At 36.3% G+C, this 15,520-nt stretch overlaps 1 protein-coding gene and 1 pseudogene across 18 annotated transcripts in view; one reads left to right on the top strand and one right to left on the bottom strand.

Annotated features, from left to right (window-relative positions):
• The window catches only part of PRRC2C (proline rich coiled-coil 2C), a 108,281-nt gene that overhangs the window by 66,806 nt on the left and 25,955 nt on the right, over positions 1–15,520 (bottom strand). For 13 of the 18 annotated variants that reach the window (XM_054481941.2, XM_063648755.1, XM_063648775.1 and 10 more), the window contains exons 2-10: positions 14,570–14,738; positions 13,594–13,771; positions 12,149–12,258; positions 10,928–11,053; positions 8,976–9,199; positions 4,501–4,583; positions 3,388–3,521; positions 3,220–3,307; positions 1,786–1,927 (exon numbers count right to left, since the gene is read on the bottom strand). In XM_054481941.2, the coding sequence (XP_054337916.1) occupies positions 1,786–1,927; positions 3,220–3,307; positions 3,388–3,521; positions 4,501–4,583; positions 8,976–9,199; positions 10,928–11,053; positions 12,149–12,258; positions 13,594–13,771; positions 14,570–14,681 (1,197 nt within the window). In that variant the 5' untranslated portion in view covers positions 14,682–14,738. The remainder of the gene's footprint in view (positions 1–1,785; positions 1,928–3,219; positions 3,308–3,387; positions 3,522–4,500; positions 4,584–8,975; positions 9,200–10,927; positions 11,054–12,148; positions 12,259–13,593; positions 13,772–14,569; positions 14,739–15,520) is intronic. The other 5 variants (XM_054482820.2, XM_054482277.2, XM_054482026.2 and 2 more) reach the window with 3 other exon arrangements.
• On the top strand, positions 6,864–6,964 carry LOC129023414 (U6 spliceosomal RNA; annotated as a pseudogene).

The raw sequence follows: 15,520 nt of genomic DNA on the forward strand, positions 1-15,520 counted from the left end.
AAAGCATGTCACTCATTACAAGATTACTTTCTATGCAATCACTCTGCTATTTCAATAAGGTTAGAATCTTAAATGCACTTTACAATAAAAATTTTAGCCAGGCGTGGTGGCTCACACCTGTAATCCCAGCACTTTGGGAGGCTGAGGTGGGTGGGTCATTTGAGGCCAGGAGTTCAAGACCAGCCTGGCCAACATGGGGAAACCCCAGCCCTACTGAAAATACAAAAATTAGCCAGGTGTGGTGGTGCACCACTGTAGTCCCAGCTAGTTGGGAGGCTGAGGCACAAGAATCTCTTGAGCCCAGGAGGTGGAGGTTGTAGTGAGCCAAGATCGTGCAACTCCACTCCAGCCTGGGTGAAAGAGTAAGGCTCTGTCTCAAGAGGGAAAAAAAGAATTTTAGTCTAGCTGTTCTGGAATTCTGATCCAGCAAATCTGACTGAGGAGATCTATACCTCTAATTACTAAATTTTATTTATGTAAGCTCAATTCTTTTCTAGTGGCAAACTAAAAATATGAGATTTATCTTAAGAAAATCTAAAACATAATGGAACAAAATATATGAAACATTCACTTGCTAATATAAACTGTCACATAAACTGTCATATGACTGTCACAAAAAAAGTCAAAGACATCAAGACATATTCCATCTATTCCTCTATTCTTTCATGAAAAATTCTCATTCCCCATTATGCCAATAAGTAAAAAGTCACACAAAAAATTTATTAAAATGTTATTTTAAAAATTCTTCTTTTTCAGGATTCATAAATTTATTCTTCAATGGATCATCAAGGCCTTAAGATTAAAACCCTCATACAGTATACATTTTTAAGAAGTGGTTCTTACATAGCTCTCTTACCTCTCTCCCATACCAAACTACTTAGAATTTCTTGAATGTGCCATGTTTTCTCATACTTCTCTACATGTGTTTCCACTGCTTATAACAGCTATGTTCCCTTTGTATACTGCCTAAATCATGCTTGTTTAAGAATTAGCTCAAGTACTTAGTCTTCTGCAGCCTTCTACCTTAAATGAATTCTCGAAGAACTTATTTTGTACCGTCTATGATTATGCCACTTAGCACACTGTAACTGCTTACTGACTTTTTTTCCTGTCAAGGAAACTATTAGCTACCTCCTTTTAGCCCTCAGAAAGGACAAGTTCCTCCATCTATTTTGTATGAATCCAACAAATACTTGCTAACTATAGTGATTCCTTAATAAAGAGATAAGTGGACTCCCTTGAAAGTAGCCCTTTTTATTCCCAGTTTACAATGCAGCTTTTGCAACCCTTTACCATCTCAAAAGTGGGATCAAATATCTGTTGCACACACATTTCCCTTCATTCACAATGTTCTTCAAAATGATTCAGACTTTAGATCTCCCTACTCACTATGTGATTTCCCTACAGATAGTGTACCATTCACACAAAAAGACTGACTAGTATTTAAGTATTCAATAAACCATAAAGCACTTCAGCAATGTTTATTTTATTTTAGAAAAATACTATCCCTACACTTTGCTATGACTGAGCTATAACGTAAGGTAAAAAAAAGGTGAAGCTTTAGTTTTCACTTGATAATTTTAGCTACTGTATTGATAATTCCGGTTAAATGCAATAAAAATTATGATAGATTCAAGACTATTCAAGAAAAAAATACACAGTTTCCTTTTTCTAAGTCCCATTCCACTCTGTGGTAAGAATAATTATCCATAGTATTACACAGTAATTACACCGTAATTATAATAATTATTTGCAATAACAAGGATCTCCATGAGTCCAACAAACCTGATTAAATGAAGGTCCTTTCCCACAGGGAACTTTTGCTACTGACAGTTGGGCAGGTATTTGAGAAGATTTAGCGTTGGAAACTTCATCTGTTTCTTTTTTGTTTTCATTGTTTTCAGAGGCTTTTGAACCTTGATCCTCACTGAAAAATCAAAATGCAGAAGAAATAAAGTGGACCAACTGTATCATAAGTACACACATTATTTTTGCAATTAAAAAAATTATTTCTGTATGGTTTCTGGGGGGGGAATATATTAAGGAATGAGATGGGTGTGTGACCCATTAGTGCTAATTTGTTCTTTCAATAAATATATACTATGAAAGTGCAATACAGTAGTTGTCAAATCTAAACACATACGTCAGGCATATATCCTGGCAAAAGAATATAATCACATAATTTCCTATCTCCTCTATGTAAGAAATACAATCCAAATATAACTGGATAATATTGGAATTATTATTTAACTGCATTCTAATTTATTCTGATTTAATAAAAAGATAAATCAAACTACAGTATTTTTTCAAAGCCACAACAAACCACAGGTATCTCTCAAATGATCATAAAACGATGTTTGTCACAATGCCATAACTAAAAAATTATACCAAATGTGCTTACAAACTTCCATATATTTTAAAAGCCCAACTTTTATGATATATAACCCATATATTCCTGACTGGCGCTCCAATATTCCAGAATGAAGGAAAAAGAAATAAAAAGCTCCCCATTTTCCAAGGCCCTAATGCAGTTTACTAAGTTTTAAGAAATCGAGGACCTGAAGCAGCTGTAGTAACCCAGGGAATTATTCTCCAATTTTGTAAATACAGACCAGGTCAAGCAAGTAACAGTTTAAAATTGTTCCTAATACCAATTCTCAAAAGACCTCCAAACCAGGTGCCAAGCATCTAAATATCTTTTTTTCTGAGATACAGTCTTGCTCTGTCACCCAGACTGGAGTGCAGTGGCATGATCTTGGCTCACTGCAACCTCCACCTCCTGGATTCAAGTGATTCTCCTGCCTCAGCCTCCTGAGTAGCTGGGATTACAGGCATGCACCACCACGCCTGGATAATTTTTGTATTTTTAGTAGAGACGGGGTTTCACCATGTCGACCAAGCTGGTCTCGAACTCCTGACCTCAAGTGATCTGCCTGCCTCAGCCTCCCAAAGTGCTGGGATTACAGAGGTTAGCCACTGCACCCAGCCCTAAATGTTTTTAAATAAACTTTCTTGAGACACATCAAATTTTAATTCCTTGATTAGCTGTATACTGTATTAATCTAGCTCATTAAGCACCCTCTATTCAGTAAAACTTCTGAGAATATATAAATTCTACAAATAACAAACAATTGTCTATTAATAAAGCCTCTCTGCATAAGTAGCTAATATTGTATCAACAAATTCATACTGTTATTAGTAAAAGATATCACAACTTACCTGTTATTCTCTTTAGGACTGTTACTTCCTTGTTCATCATCATCACTGAAATTCAGTTGCTCTGTATAATCTACTTCCATCTGAGCACCTATTAAATTAAGGAAAACTCAGACTGGCTGCTTGAAAGCATCTAACAATTTAAAGGGCTTAATTAATTTTGCCTCTTACCTGCCCAACCTTCATCAGCTTCAGCATCTAGGTTATCAAATTTATCAAGCTCCTTCAGTTCTGATGCACTAAGAATGGATGGGCGTTCAGGCTCAAAGGCCCATGAAGGAGGTGGGCCTCTTCCTCGAAGGCCTCTAATGAAAGGCAGGTCATGGAAAAGATACAAAAGTTTATGATACTAAACTGGGAGAATACTAAAGGATTGGAATTTAGTTCATTTCAACATTAGTGTTTTCTACACCAAGATACGTAGTATGTTCTGCATTGACATGTGTATGAAAAAATTAATATTAATATGCAATTATAGGATAATATGTAACTCTTAAGTAACAGCTGACAAACTTTTTAAGAATTCTCAAATATTTAAGATAAAACAAATATATGCTAAAGGATAATGATATGAATAAAACTAACTTCAAAATACATAATTTTGAGGAAAATAATTCAAGAGGATGTTCAAGTCTCATATGATAAGCAAAAAAAAAGAAAAAGAAAAGAAAATGGGGAGTCCAAAATATGAAAGGAAGAAGAGAAAAACAAGTGTCATCAATTTTAGGGCCGTGTTTTTCAGTTTTCTTTTTTTTCTTTTTTTTTTTTGAGATGGAGTCTTGCTCTGTCGCTCAGGCTGGAGTGCAATGGCACAATCTTGGCTCACTGCCACCTCCGCCTCCCGGGTTCAAGCAATTCTCCTGCCTCAGCCTCCCGAGTAGCTGGGATTACAGGTGCACGCCACCATGTCCAACTAATTTTTTTGTACTTTTTTTTAACAGAAACAGGGTTTCACCATGCTGGCCAGGCTGGCCTTGAACTCCTGACCTCAGGCAAATCGCCCACCTCCGCCTTCCAAAGTGCTGGGATTACAGGGGTGAGCCACCGTCCCCGGCCTGGTTTTCAGTTTTCAAAATCCTATGTAAATTAATTTAAATGCTTAAAAGAATGAATTATTTCTGTTCTGTCTTATAAGAGTTAGCTAATTATTTATTAATGACAACTGTACTGTGAGGATAGGAAAACAATCAAATACACAACTCAGAATCACACAATCCACTCAACCTTCAGGAAATCTTAACAAGCATATATTCCTTATAGACTTTAATCATTTAACAGCCTTACTTGTTTGTTTCAGATAAAGAAGGTGGGAATCTCATGGGACCATGTAGAGGAGGATATGTCATCCTCGGATACTGTTGGAACATCTGAATGAAGGAAACAAAAAATTTTGATAAATTTAGCAACCCAGTTATTTAAAAAAATTATATATATATATATATATATATATATATATATAAAAATCTGAGCCTAGGCCTGAAGTTATAATTTACAGAAACAATGATTAAAGTGAATAAAACTATTAATAACTGTTATCTGTTCATCCTCAGTAGCAACCCATTTCCAAGGCCATTGCCACTACCAACTCTTTACAAATAGAATAACTAGAGCACATATGAAAAACTTCTGTATTATATTAATAAAATTACATTAAAGTAACTGTATCAACAAGATATGTACACATTAAAGTAACTGTATCAATGAGATATGTAATGTAAAATTACATTAAAGTAACTGTATCAACAAGATATAAATTACATTAAAGTAACTGTATCAACAGGATATGTACACACATGCACCCCAGCAAACGCAAAGTGAAAATATTTGAAAAGCAAATGCTGTTGGCCTTCCTCCATAAGCAGGAGTAGAATAATTAGAGGCAGATTTGTGGATAAGGAGGATAACATCATTCCCCAGCCCCAGCACCTCAAAAAGAAAAATGTGGGGGTGGCAGGGGTGGGGAAGAAGAACTCAGCTCAGATAAAATTAAGAGACAGTCCACAATCCAAGGAAGTGAGTTGGAAAAGGGGGACAGAGAGCTACCCAGAAATTTTCTATGGATATGGCATAGGTGAATTCTCAATCAAGTTACTGCACAGATGATCATTATAAACTGTCCCAAACAGGTCCAGATACTGTTCTCTCTAGGAACTTGGCTCTGGGAAACTAAACTTAAGACATAAGATAGATTCTGAGAATGAATAACACCAAGGGATTCATCCTACGATTTTGAAGGGAAGAAGTGTCAAAGAACGGCTTGGTCACTGACTATATGCTTATATCCAAGTCAAATTATGTAAATAATAGGAAATTATATTACTGTAAAAACATAATTTATATCCTGAAATAGAAGACTAGTTTTTCTAAAAAGTAAGTAGTAACTGTGTGTTAGATAAGAAAATTACCTTACATTTGAAGTAAGGCTATGTTTATATGATTATGCTGTCTAAAGAAGAAATCTCTCAGCCAGGTGCAGTGGCTCATGCCTGCAGTCCCAGCACTTTGGGAGGCCGAAGTGGGTAGATCACAAGGTCAGGAGATGGAGACCATCCTGGCTAACATGGGGAAACCCTGTCTCTACTAAAAATACAAAAAAATTAGCTAGGTGTGGTGGGCGTGCCTGTAATCCCAGTAACTCAGGATGCTGAGACACAACAATCACTTGAACTGAGGAGGCGGAGGTTGCAGTGAGCTGAGATCACACCACTGCACTCCAGCCTGGCGACAGAGCGAAACTCCGTCTTTATTAAAAAAAAAAAGAGAGAAGAGAGAAGAAATTTCTCTTAAGTCAGGTTGAAGCAATGTTAATTAAGTCAAGCAACAGCTGAAACTCAGCTGGGGAAACTTTGAGGGATACTCTGGAGAATTTTCAGTTGCATCACACTTCTATACTGAAGTTAATAAAGACACTACTGGAGGCATATGTTCATAGCTAAAGTTGCATTAAATCCTTCATCTGGTCATTCCAGACATAACTTCATGTGGTCTTAAAAAACGCTTAAAGTCTAGGAATTTGCCAGAAAATTCATTTTAGAAACAAATTTTAAATTCTCAGTATACAGTAGTGATATTTAAATGTTTTTGTTAATTAGTGGAACACTTTATTCAAATATAATCACTGATGAAAGTGGGAATGATGCCCACGTGGTCTCTCCTCTTTCCTATCCTACCCCCTCTCACCTGAAAGTTCAGGGGTCTTGGGTAGCACAATTTGAAAACGATTAGAAAAAAAGTAACTGGGTATAAATCATTTTTCAAGGCCAGGTCAGCATACTCCCAAACTTCTTTTAGGAAAACATTTAACGGCCAGGCACGGTGGCTCACGCCTGTAATCCCAGCACTTTGGGAGGCCGAGGTGGAAGGATCACCTGAAGTCAGGAGATTGAGACTAGCCCAGCCAACATGGTGAAACCCTGTCTCTACTAAAAATACAAGAATTAGCTGGGCGTGGTGGTGTGCCCCTGTAATCCCAGCTACTTGGAAGGTTGAGGCGGGAGAATCGCTTGAACCTGGGAGGTGGAGGCTGCAGTGAGCCGAGATGGTGCCACTGCACTCCAGCCTAGGCGTCAGAGTGAAAAACATTTAACAAGTAATTGTATTTAATCATTCATTTCCCTCTGTTAGTCTAGAATGATTAAAAAATAGTAATGTATATGCTCACTTTGGCAGCAAAATTGGAACAATACAGAGATTAGCACAGCCCCCGCATAAAAATAACATACAAATTCATGAAGCATTCCATATTTTTAAATAAAATCAACAATATGAAGGAATGGAAAATATGATGGATATTTAGGATTCAAACATTAGGAGTTAAACAACAAACTAAATAAATATGACCTAGATTTTTGTTTCCTATGAGAGTAATGAGTCTTCGGTAAAACTAAATGGATGTATCCAGGCACATGTGACTTGCTCTACAACTTTACGTTGGGCTGAAAGTAAACAAAGAATGAGGACACCAAATCTAATAATTTAGAAAATGTGGTGGGAGGGCAGGGGTGAGTGCTAGAGTATATAATAAATGAAATTAAAGATAGAAACAACAAAATCCAAAATCTGAGGAACTTCACAGGTTAACAAATTATAACAGATAAGCTCAAAAGGAAACAGGAGATGGAAATATCTATAGATAACAAGATTCTTAAAAGAAATATGAACCAATCTCAACGAATGGATGTTGCCTGGATCCTAATTATGAGACAATTACTGGAATACTAACATAATATTTGAGAATATCAAGGAATTAGTTTTCTTTTTACGTATAACAGCATTGCAAACTTTCTCCCCAAGTCTTTATCCTTTAAAATAGAACTTAAAATATTTACTGATGAAATATCTTGGATTTGCTTTAGTAATCCAAAGTGGTAGGAAAAGAGCGGGCATGGTGACTCATGCCTATAATCCCAGCACTTTGGGAGGCTGAGGCGGGTGGATCACTTGAGGTTAGGAGTTCAAGACCAACCTTGCCAACATGGCAAAATCCTGTCTCTACTAAAAATATAAAAATTAGCCAGGTATGGTGGTGGGCGGCTATAATCTCAGCTACTCAGGAGGCTAAGGCTAGGTTAATTGCTTGAACCTAGGAGGCAGAGGTTGCAGTGAGCCGACATCATGCCACTGCACTCTAGCCTGGGTGACAGAGCGAGACTCTGTTTCAAAAAAAAAAAAAAAAAAAAAATGGTAGGAAAAGAGGTAGATTCATTGCACTGTTATCTTTATTTTTGTACATGTTTAAAATTTTCCATTAAAAAAAAGTTTAAAGGCCAGGTGAGGTGGCTCATGTCTGTAATCCCAACACTCTGAGAGGCCAATGTGGGCAGACTACTTGAGGCCAGGAGTTCAAAACCAGCCTTGCCAACAAGGCAAAACCCCATCTCTACTTAAAAAAAAAAAAAAAAAAAAAGCCAGGTGTGGTGGCACATGCCTGTAATTTCAGCTACTCGGGAGGCGGAGGCACAAGAATTGTTTGAACCCAGGGGCAGAGGGTGCAGTGAGTTGAGATCATGCCACTGTACTCCAGCCTAGGCGAAAGAACAAGACTCTGTCTCCAAAAAAAAAAAAAAAATTGAAAAAAATTGAAAAAAATTGAAAAAAATATTAAAAGTACACAAATAAAAACTCTGAAACTACAGCAAGTGTTCTTTATCATTTTTTCCATGAACCACCCCTTTGGCAGTCTGATGAATCCTATGGACCTATGGACCTCCTCTCAGGAAAACATTTTAAATGTATAATGTAAAATACAAAAATATTGCAAAGAAGAACAATTACATTAAACAGAATTTTAGTGTTATTGTTCTCTGTATTTACAAAATAAATCTGTGGTATGGTAATGTACGTGCTTCTTTATGAGATCATTATCTATGGGTCTAATAATTATTTTGAAGTAATGTTGAATGTAATGTGATATGAAAATATCTACAATCCCTGTTAATAATAAAGATACTGCTGATACTCCTGTGATTTGTTTCCTATCTGGTACAACTACACTTAACCAAATAAAACAGCTAGGTGTTTTTGCTAAGAAACACTGCGTGGTAACCAGTTCCCCGGATAGCCCAAATGATCTCTATCTTCTGGTGTTTACACCATGTGTAGTCCCTTCTCACAATATACCGTACAATAAAAGAGAATGCTAATTTTTAGTTAGATGTTAATGAAAATGAAGACCTAAACTCTTCCCTATAACAATTCGCTCCTTGGACCCCAGATCAAAAACCACTTGTTTGACTGTTTGTTCATTTAACAATACTCACATAAGGAGGCATCATAGCTCTATACTGGGAAGCGAGAGCAGCCTGCTGTCCATTCAGTTTAGCCTGTGGAGGACCACAAGCTATCCTCTTTTCCACCACTTTGAGGATATCATTTTGCTCTGATGTTCCAGCTGTGCTTTCATCCTGGCCAGGGAGCTTTTCATCTTGATCAGATGAAGAAGGTGAGCCAGCAGCCTTACCACCATCTCTCCAACAAGCAACATCTAGTATGAAGGCAGAGAAAAAAGGAAAAACATAAAAATTTGAAAATGGAACAAAGTGAAACCAAAATGTGTTTCAGGAAAATGAAAGCAAGTAAGCAGAGTGAAAGAGCAGGCAAAGTCTAATCCAGGTCCTACTAATGCTTTCAAGTTGTTTGGGTAGTAGTGGCTTCCAAAGTGGAGAGGATGTACCTCAGAGGGTGTCACCACAAGCAAATACTGGGGTGGGAGAAGAAAATATTGGAACTTCTCTATGAAGCTTTATCAATATTTGGTATAGAGATTAAAATCACTGTTCTCCATATATCAGATGGCCACGTTTCAGAGTGACACACCTGAGGTTTCCTGAGGGAAGGAAGATGGGACTTCTACAATCTGGAAGGGTTGACAGTGATATTCTCATTTGTCTGTTTCCAGTATATCATTGCTAGTTACAGATGCCCCCAAGTGAACAGATTGCGTGAAATTATCTGGTGTAATTACACTTAACCAAATAAAACAGCCAAGTGGTTTTGCTAAGAAACACTGCATGGTAACCAGTCTGCTGGATAGCCCAAATGATCTTTATCTTCTGGTATTTACACTAAGTATAGTCCCTTCTCACAATATAGCAGGGTTGGTCTGTGTAACCTGTAGAATTTGGCAGAAGTGATAGCATGTCCCTCTCCAGATTAAGTTATTAAAGACTGTGGGCTTCTGTCTTGGGTGGAGGGTGTCTGTCTCTCATCATGTATTCTGCAGAAGCCATGTCATAAGCAGCCCCACTAAGAGACCACGAAACTAAAGAGCCAACAGTTACACCAGTCAGTTTGGAAGTACAGCCCCAGTCAAGTCAGCTTCAGACAGCTTCATTGCAGCTTTGAGAGAGAGTCCCTTGGCAAGAACCTCAAGCTAAACTGACCCTGGATTCCTGACCTTCAGATACAGTGGGATATCATAAGTATAGTTCAGTTTGTTGTTTTACATTGCTAAATTTGTTATGCAGCAATAGATAACTGGTGAAAATTCAACTGAACAAAAAAATAGAGGAGTCAGCACATCTAATACAAATGCACCAACCACATTATGACGCTTGAAAAGTAAGATTTTGATTTATTTAGATCTGACAAGAGCCAAAAAATGTGAAATATATCAGGTTATTAGAAATATGGAATTTGTAAACACTTCTGTCATAGACGAACCTCCCCATGTAAACAAGGTCCTTTAAGATACTTGGTAATGACAATATGAAGCTATCACAATTAAGAAGACATTTAAAAATCCCTCGAACATTTTATACTTCTATTTTTAGTTTTTGCTTTGTAACGTACATAAACTATCCCTCACTATCCAAAATCATTTGTTTCCTCAGTTTGAGCTCAGAAAGTGAGGAATCACCGAATATTAATACAGTAGTAAGTAAATAGTTATATATTAGGGAAGCTTGCTCAAAAACTAATATAAAAAAATCCAAATATTGGTATACATGAAAGTCACCTGGACATCTTGTTAAAATGTAGATTTCGCTTTAGTAATTTGGATGCAAGGCCCAAGATGACACATTTCTAACATGTTCTCAAGTTATGGTGATACTGTCGGTGCAAAAATCATACCTGAGTAGCAAGTGACTACAGTACAAAGTCTGCCTTTTCAAACTAGGCAAATAATATATACAACAGCAAGCAGGAGGTTGTACTGCAAGATAATACACAAATATGATCTCATTTTGTATTAAAGAGAAAGTACTCTTACTTGGTGGACGTAAACTGGGTCCAGGTCCATAGTTGTCATCACTTGTTTCCTTTTCTTTTTTTTCCTGATCCCCAGCTGCCTGCAGGCTGGGAAATTCTTGTTGAAACTGACTATTCACTTGGATTCCTATAGATTTTTTTTAAAAAAACATTAAAGGTAACTTTTATACTGAAGATAATACAAACCACTCTCCCAGGATAGAGCTCTCTGCCTCTTTCTCATAAATTATTCCACATTTCAGTGATGACTATTCATAGCCATAAAACTTTAAAATTCATCTAGACTCCTTTGAAAAGCTAATGATCAGCCATGAGGAGATGAAAGTCTAAGACAGTAATCTACCAGTACCATTCCAGAGGACTCATTTAAGATGACCACGCAAGTGAAGAGCTTCTCTTGTTTCTCTTTCATTATGACTCCTTACATTTTCAATACACATCAAATTCCTTTGCTAAGAATTCTCAGAATTCGTTCAAATCATATTATTGAAATAGCGTTTGACGAATAAACTCTCCAAGATCAAGATGAGGCTAAAATGCTTTTATTTAATTTACTGCTTCATCTACTTTACTTTGATTTAATTTACAGCTGAGATTATTACACCTCACTATTCACCCAACTTCCTATCTACCTATTTTTTTGTACTTCTATAAATTAAAAGACCTAGTTTTATTAGCTTGAGGGCCCAGATTGGTTCTTCCATAGAATGTTTTTTAGACAGTTCCTGTTTTGAAAGTGGGAAAACTAAATTCTGCTGGGGATTCCATCATTCCCTGGGGGAAAGGGGAATATTACAGCAGTGGTGCTTTATGGCTACTTTCTAGCTCTTCTCCTCTCAGGAATCGTGGTAGCATGTCTGAAACAGGAGAGGTTGGGGACACAGATGAAAAATGAGTATGGTTTCTAACAATCTATGCGATGGCTAGATACTTTGAAGGTACAAACTTTGCTTGGATATGTAGGGGTAAAGATAAAATAATGTGGGGCAGAGGGTACCTTAAAGACTCCTTTTCTTAACCAATATCATTGACTCATACATGGCTCTTGACAATGGAATTTAGCTAGCCCAAGAGATTTTTTAAAAAACCTTTTTAAGAGCCTCGAGTATATCCTTTAACAATGCTTTATGGCTCTACCAAAACACAGTCCACCCCTTATCTCCTGCATGGCTGTTCAGTAACTATCAAGCCTAGGCAGTTTCCCCAACTAATGTCCACTTACCATCTCCTTGCCCACCTTGCTTGTTACTGGCCCATGATTTGGGAGCAGGTGCTACTTCTGGGGGAGCTGCAACCCCAGGTTTTGGCTGTGCTGGTGGCACTTCTGGTGTTCTTAAAAAAAATATGAATCCATTATTTCAGATACTGTATGTTTAAATAAAATCAATATTATATTTAAGGTAAACCTGTGTACAAATTATTTTGGCTACATGTTTATTCATTGGTAAATCTCCTATAAATGTTTTCTCTGTGCAACATTCCTTTAAATGAATTATGGCTATTCTTATCTCTTTCATCTCTGCCTTTGAATAACCCAATGAGATGAGTTTTGCTTGTTTTCCATTTTGTTTAAAACACACACACACACACACTTTTAATTAAACACAGTTACCAAATATCTGTTTTGAAGAAGTGAACACTTATAATTAAAAATTGCAGTATAAACATACATATAGTCTGGACTGGTGAAATTAGTTGAGGGCTAAAGCTAAGCAAACTCTCCACTTGGCAGTCAACAGGATCACCACTGTACTTACTACTGTTATTCAAAGAGGTAACAGCAACCTGCCTAATGCATTCACATGAGTAAAAGGTATTTTGAAAGGGTGTACAGTTTTATTCAATTGTTGTAATGAGGTAATGCTTAAAAATAAGAAAGTAGTTAAGAGGCTCACAAAATGCAATGTATTTCTGGGACACTCATACCTATAACTGACTCATTACTATAAAATAATTTTACTACAGCTAACAAGCATTTAAATATTTGATACACTACTACAGAAGTAGTCAAATTTACTATATAAATCTCCCCAGGCAGGAGTATAGAATTTTGATAAGAGATAGACAAGAAAACATCAAGTATCCAATGGCTTGTCTTATTTTTTTAAAATTACCACTATTTAGGCTTGGTCATTCAATTAGCTAAGAGCCTGGCAAAATCCTTGACACACAGAAGTCTAAATAGTTGTTGAAAGAACGATGACTAAGATGGACACTATTAATTCTATCCTAGCTTTCTTGCTACAGTATATACAAATTATTACTTGAGCACCTATGAAACATCAGGCCATTTAAATGCTGGAGATACACAGTAAATTGGCAGACATCCTTAGTATCATGGAATTTAGGTATCGGAGTCAACTCTTAATCATATTGGAAAGGGAATACCTGAGTTGGTGGTAGTATGAGAGCGGGGAGCCTAATAAAGGCTATGACATAAGCAAGGTTGTGATTCCCAATTCTGTCATCTGTTCTACCCTGACAAATTGAAATACTTTTAATAGGGAAAATTAACCAAAAGTTACTATAGTCAAAAGACTTTAAAGAGTATAAAATATGTAATATGTAATACAGACAGCATAACACTTAGCAAATAGCAGGTACTCAAACATAAGTTCCCTACAAAGAAAGGGGAAGGGCTTCATTCTTTAACAGACTTCGACTCACTTTTCTTCTTCATGTTGTTCTTGTTTTGATGCCCACCCTGTGCCATCTTTAGGTACAATGTTTACATTAGGATCATTGCCTTTGTTTTCTGCTTTAAGACTCGGGAGGTTAGCAGGTGGAGGCATACGCCGTGAAATACCGACTTTTCCAAGACTCTGTAATCCATGTCGAGCTGCAACTAAAGATCAATAACATCAACTTTCTTAGAACATCTATTTTATTACCCATTTTATTCCTCAAACAATATAGAAAAACAATAGGAATTAATGCAATCCCTGATTTTCATTCACGTATTTTAAGATAATAATTTTAAAACTAAGCTACACACCTGCAACACAATTCAGTGTAGAAATCAAGCCATTTAACAGCATTTAACAGATTCCTTAAAAATTTTAACAATGCAATTCAACACACTACAGAAAACATTGATAATACTGATATTTTTTCAGAGAATCTATTTCAAACTCAAAACTTAGAATGTTAGAGAATAAATGTATTGACTTTATGTTCATAAAGAATACTGTTAATATGCCATGCATGATTTTCAGTTTTCACTATATTCACTAGGTCACAGTATCTAACACACACACACACACACACACACACACACACACACAAAACATAGGACTTTCTCTAGTCTATAACTAAAAAGATACTAAATTCCCACTAATATATAGGTCTGTGCCTATCAATCTCATTGACTGAGTTTCCCCTTTAGAGCCATACACTTCTACCTTTTTTCTGCTGACAACAGAGAAAAACAAAAATATTTTTAAAGGGCTCTATGAAAGTATAAATTTTCAATTATAAGATGTTTATCACATATCCTCTGAAAAATGTGTGCATGCACAAAAAGGCAAATGTAAATAGCGTTGTATTAACTTGGGTACATCCTAGCTTCTCACAGCAGCAGGTGTATCACTTACAGTAACAAAACAAACCATGAAAAACATAAGTGTCACTTGATTTTACTCACCTGTGGTTTTCTGTGTTTCTAATGATTTCCCCTTGTAAGTATTAAATAAACTGAGTGTTGCATACTTTTTCCCATCCTTTGCTTTTGTGCTCTGGCCTGACTTCTCCGACATTTCGGTGGAAACTCATCGAGTCCAAAACCTCCTGCCACACCCCTTAAAACCCCAGTCCTTAAGATGTACATAAGAAAGAAAAATAAGGATGAAAAACTCAGTAAATTCAAATGTTCACAGAAATTCTGAAAAATCTTCCCATATCAATGATAATTTCATAGAACTTTTTAACCGTCAAATTCCAATAACCAATACACAATAAAATTGATCATAATAAGCTATCATGCACTTGTGAAACATATCAGTTATATATGGTTTATAACTGCTTAACTCTATCACAGAGAATAAGGGTTATAATTCCATGCTGTCGTGAATAGTTAAAACACAGTGAACCCATTGAGACTGTCTATTTTAAAAAGATGTATTATCCAATTTAATATGCTTGAAATGACTGACACATCAACCTATGCACATGGAATCCAAATGACAGGAAGACACCTTCATTCCCCTACATATTACATCCCTGTATCATCAGGCAATATCTGCCCAACAAAGCTCTATTAATTTTAACAGTTTAGAACAGAAACAACATTCTATGTTCTCTTCATTTTGTAAAAGGTAAAACATCTCACAAACACAAGGTATATAAAAATAACCTATTTCATCGCTGTGGACTAAATATTCAAAAATAGTATCAACTTTTTTCAAAGCATATATAAAGTTCCCTTACATATGAGAAGTGGTTAGAAATAAATAACATTTTCATAAGCATTCAAATACAAAGAGAATCCTCATCTTTAGAGCTAATGTACCCTCATCTTGGTGACGTACCCTAACTTGGTCTATTAATAGATAGGAGAAATAGGAAAATTATGTCTCATGCTATTTCCCTTCAATTT

Source organism: Pongo pygmaeus, chromosome 1 (genome assembly GCF_028885625.2).
Source record: "Pongo pygmaeus isolate AG05252 chromosome 1, NHGRI_mPonPyg2-v2.0_pri, whole genome shotgun sequence".
Lineage (NCBI taxonomy): Eukaryota > Metazoa > Chordata > Mammalia > Primates > Hominidae > Pongo > Pongo pygmaeus.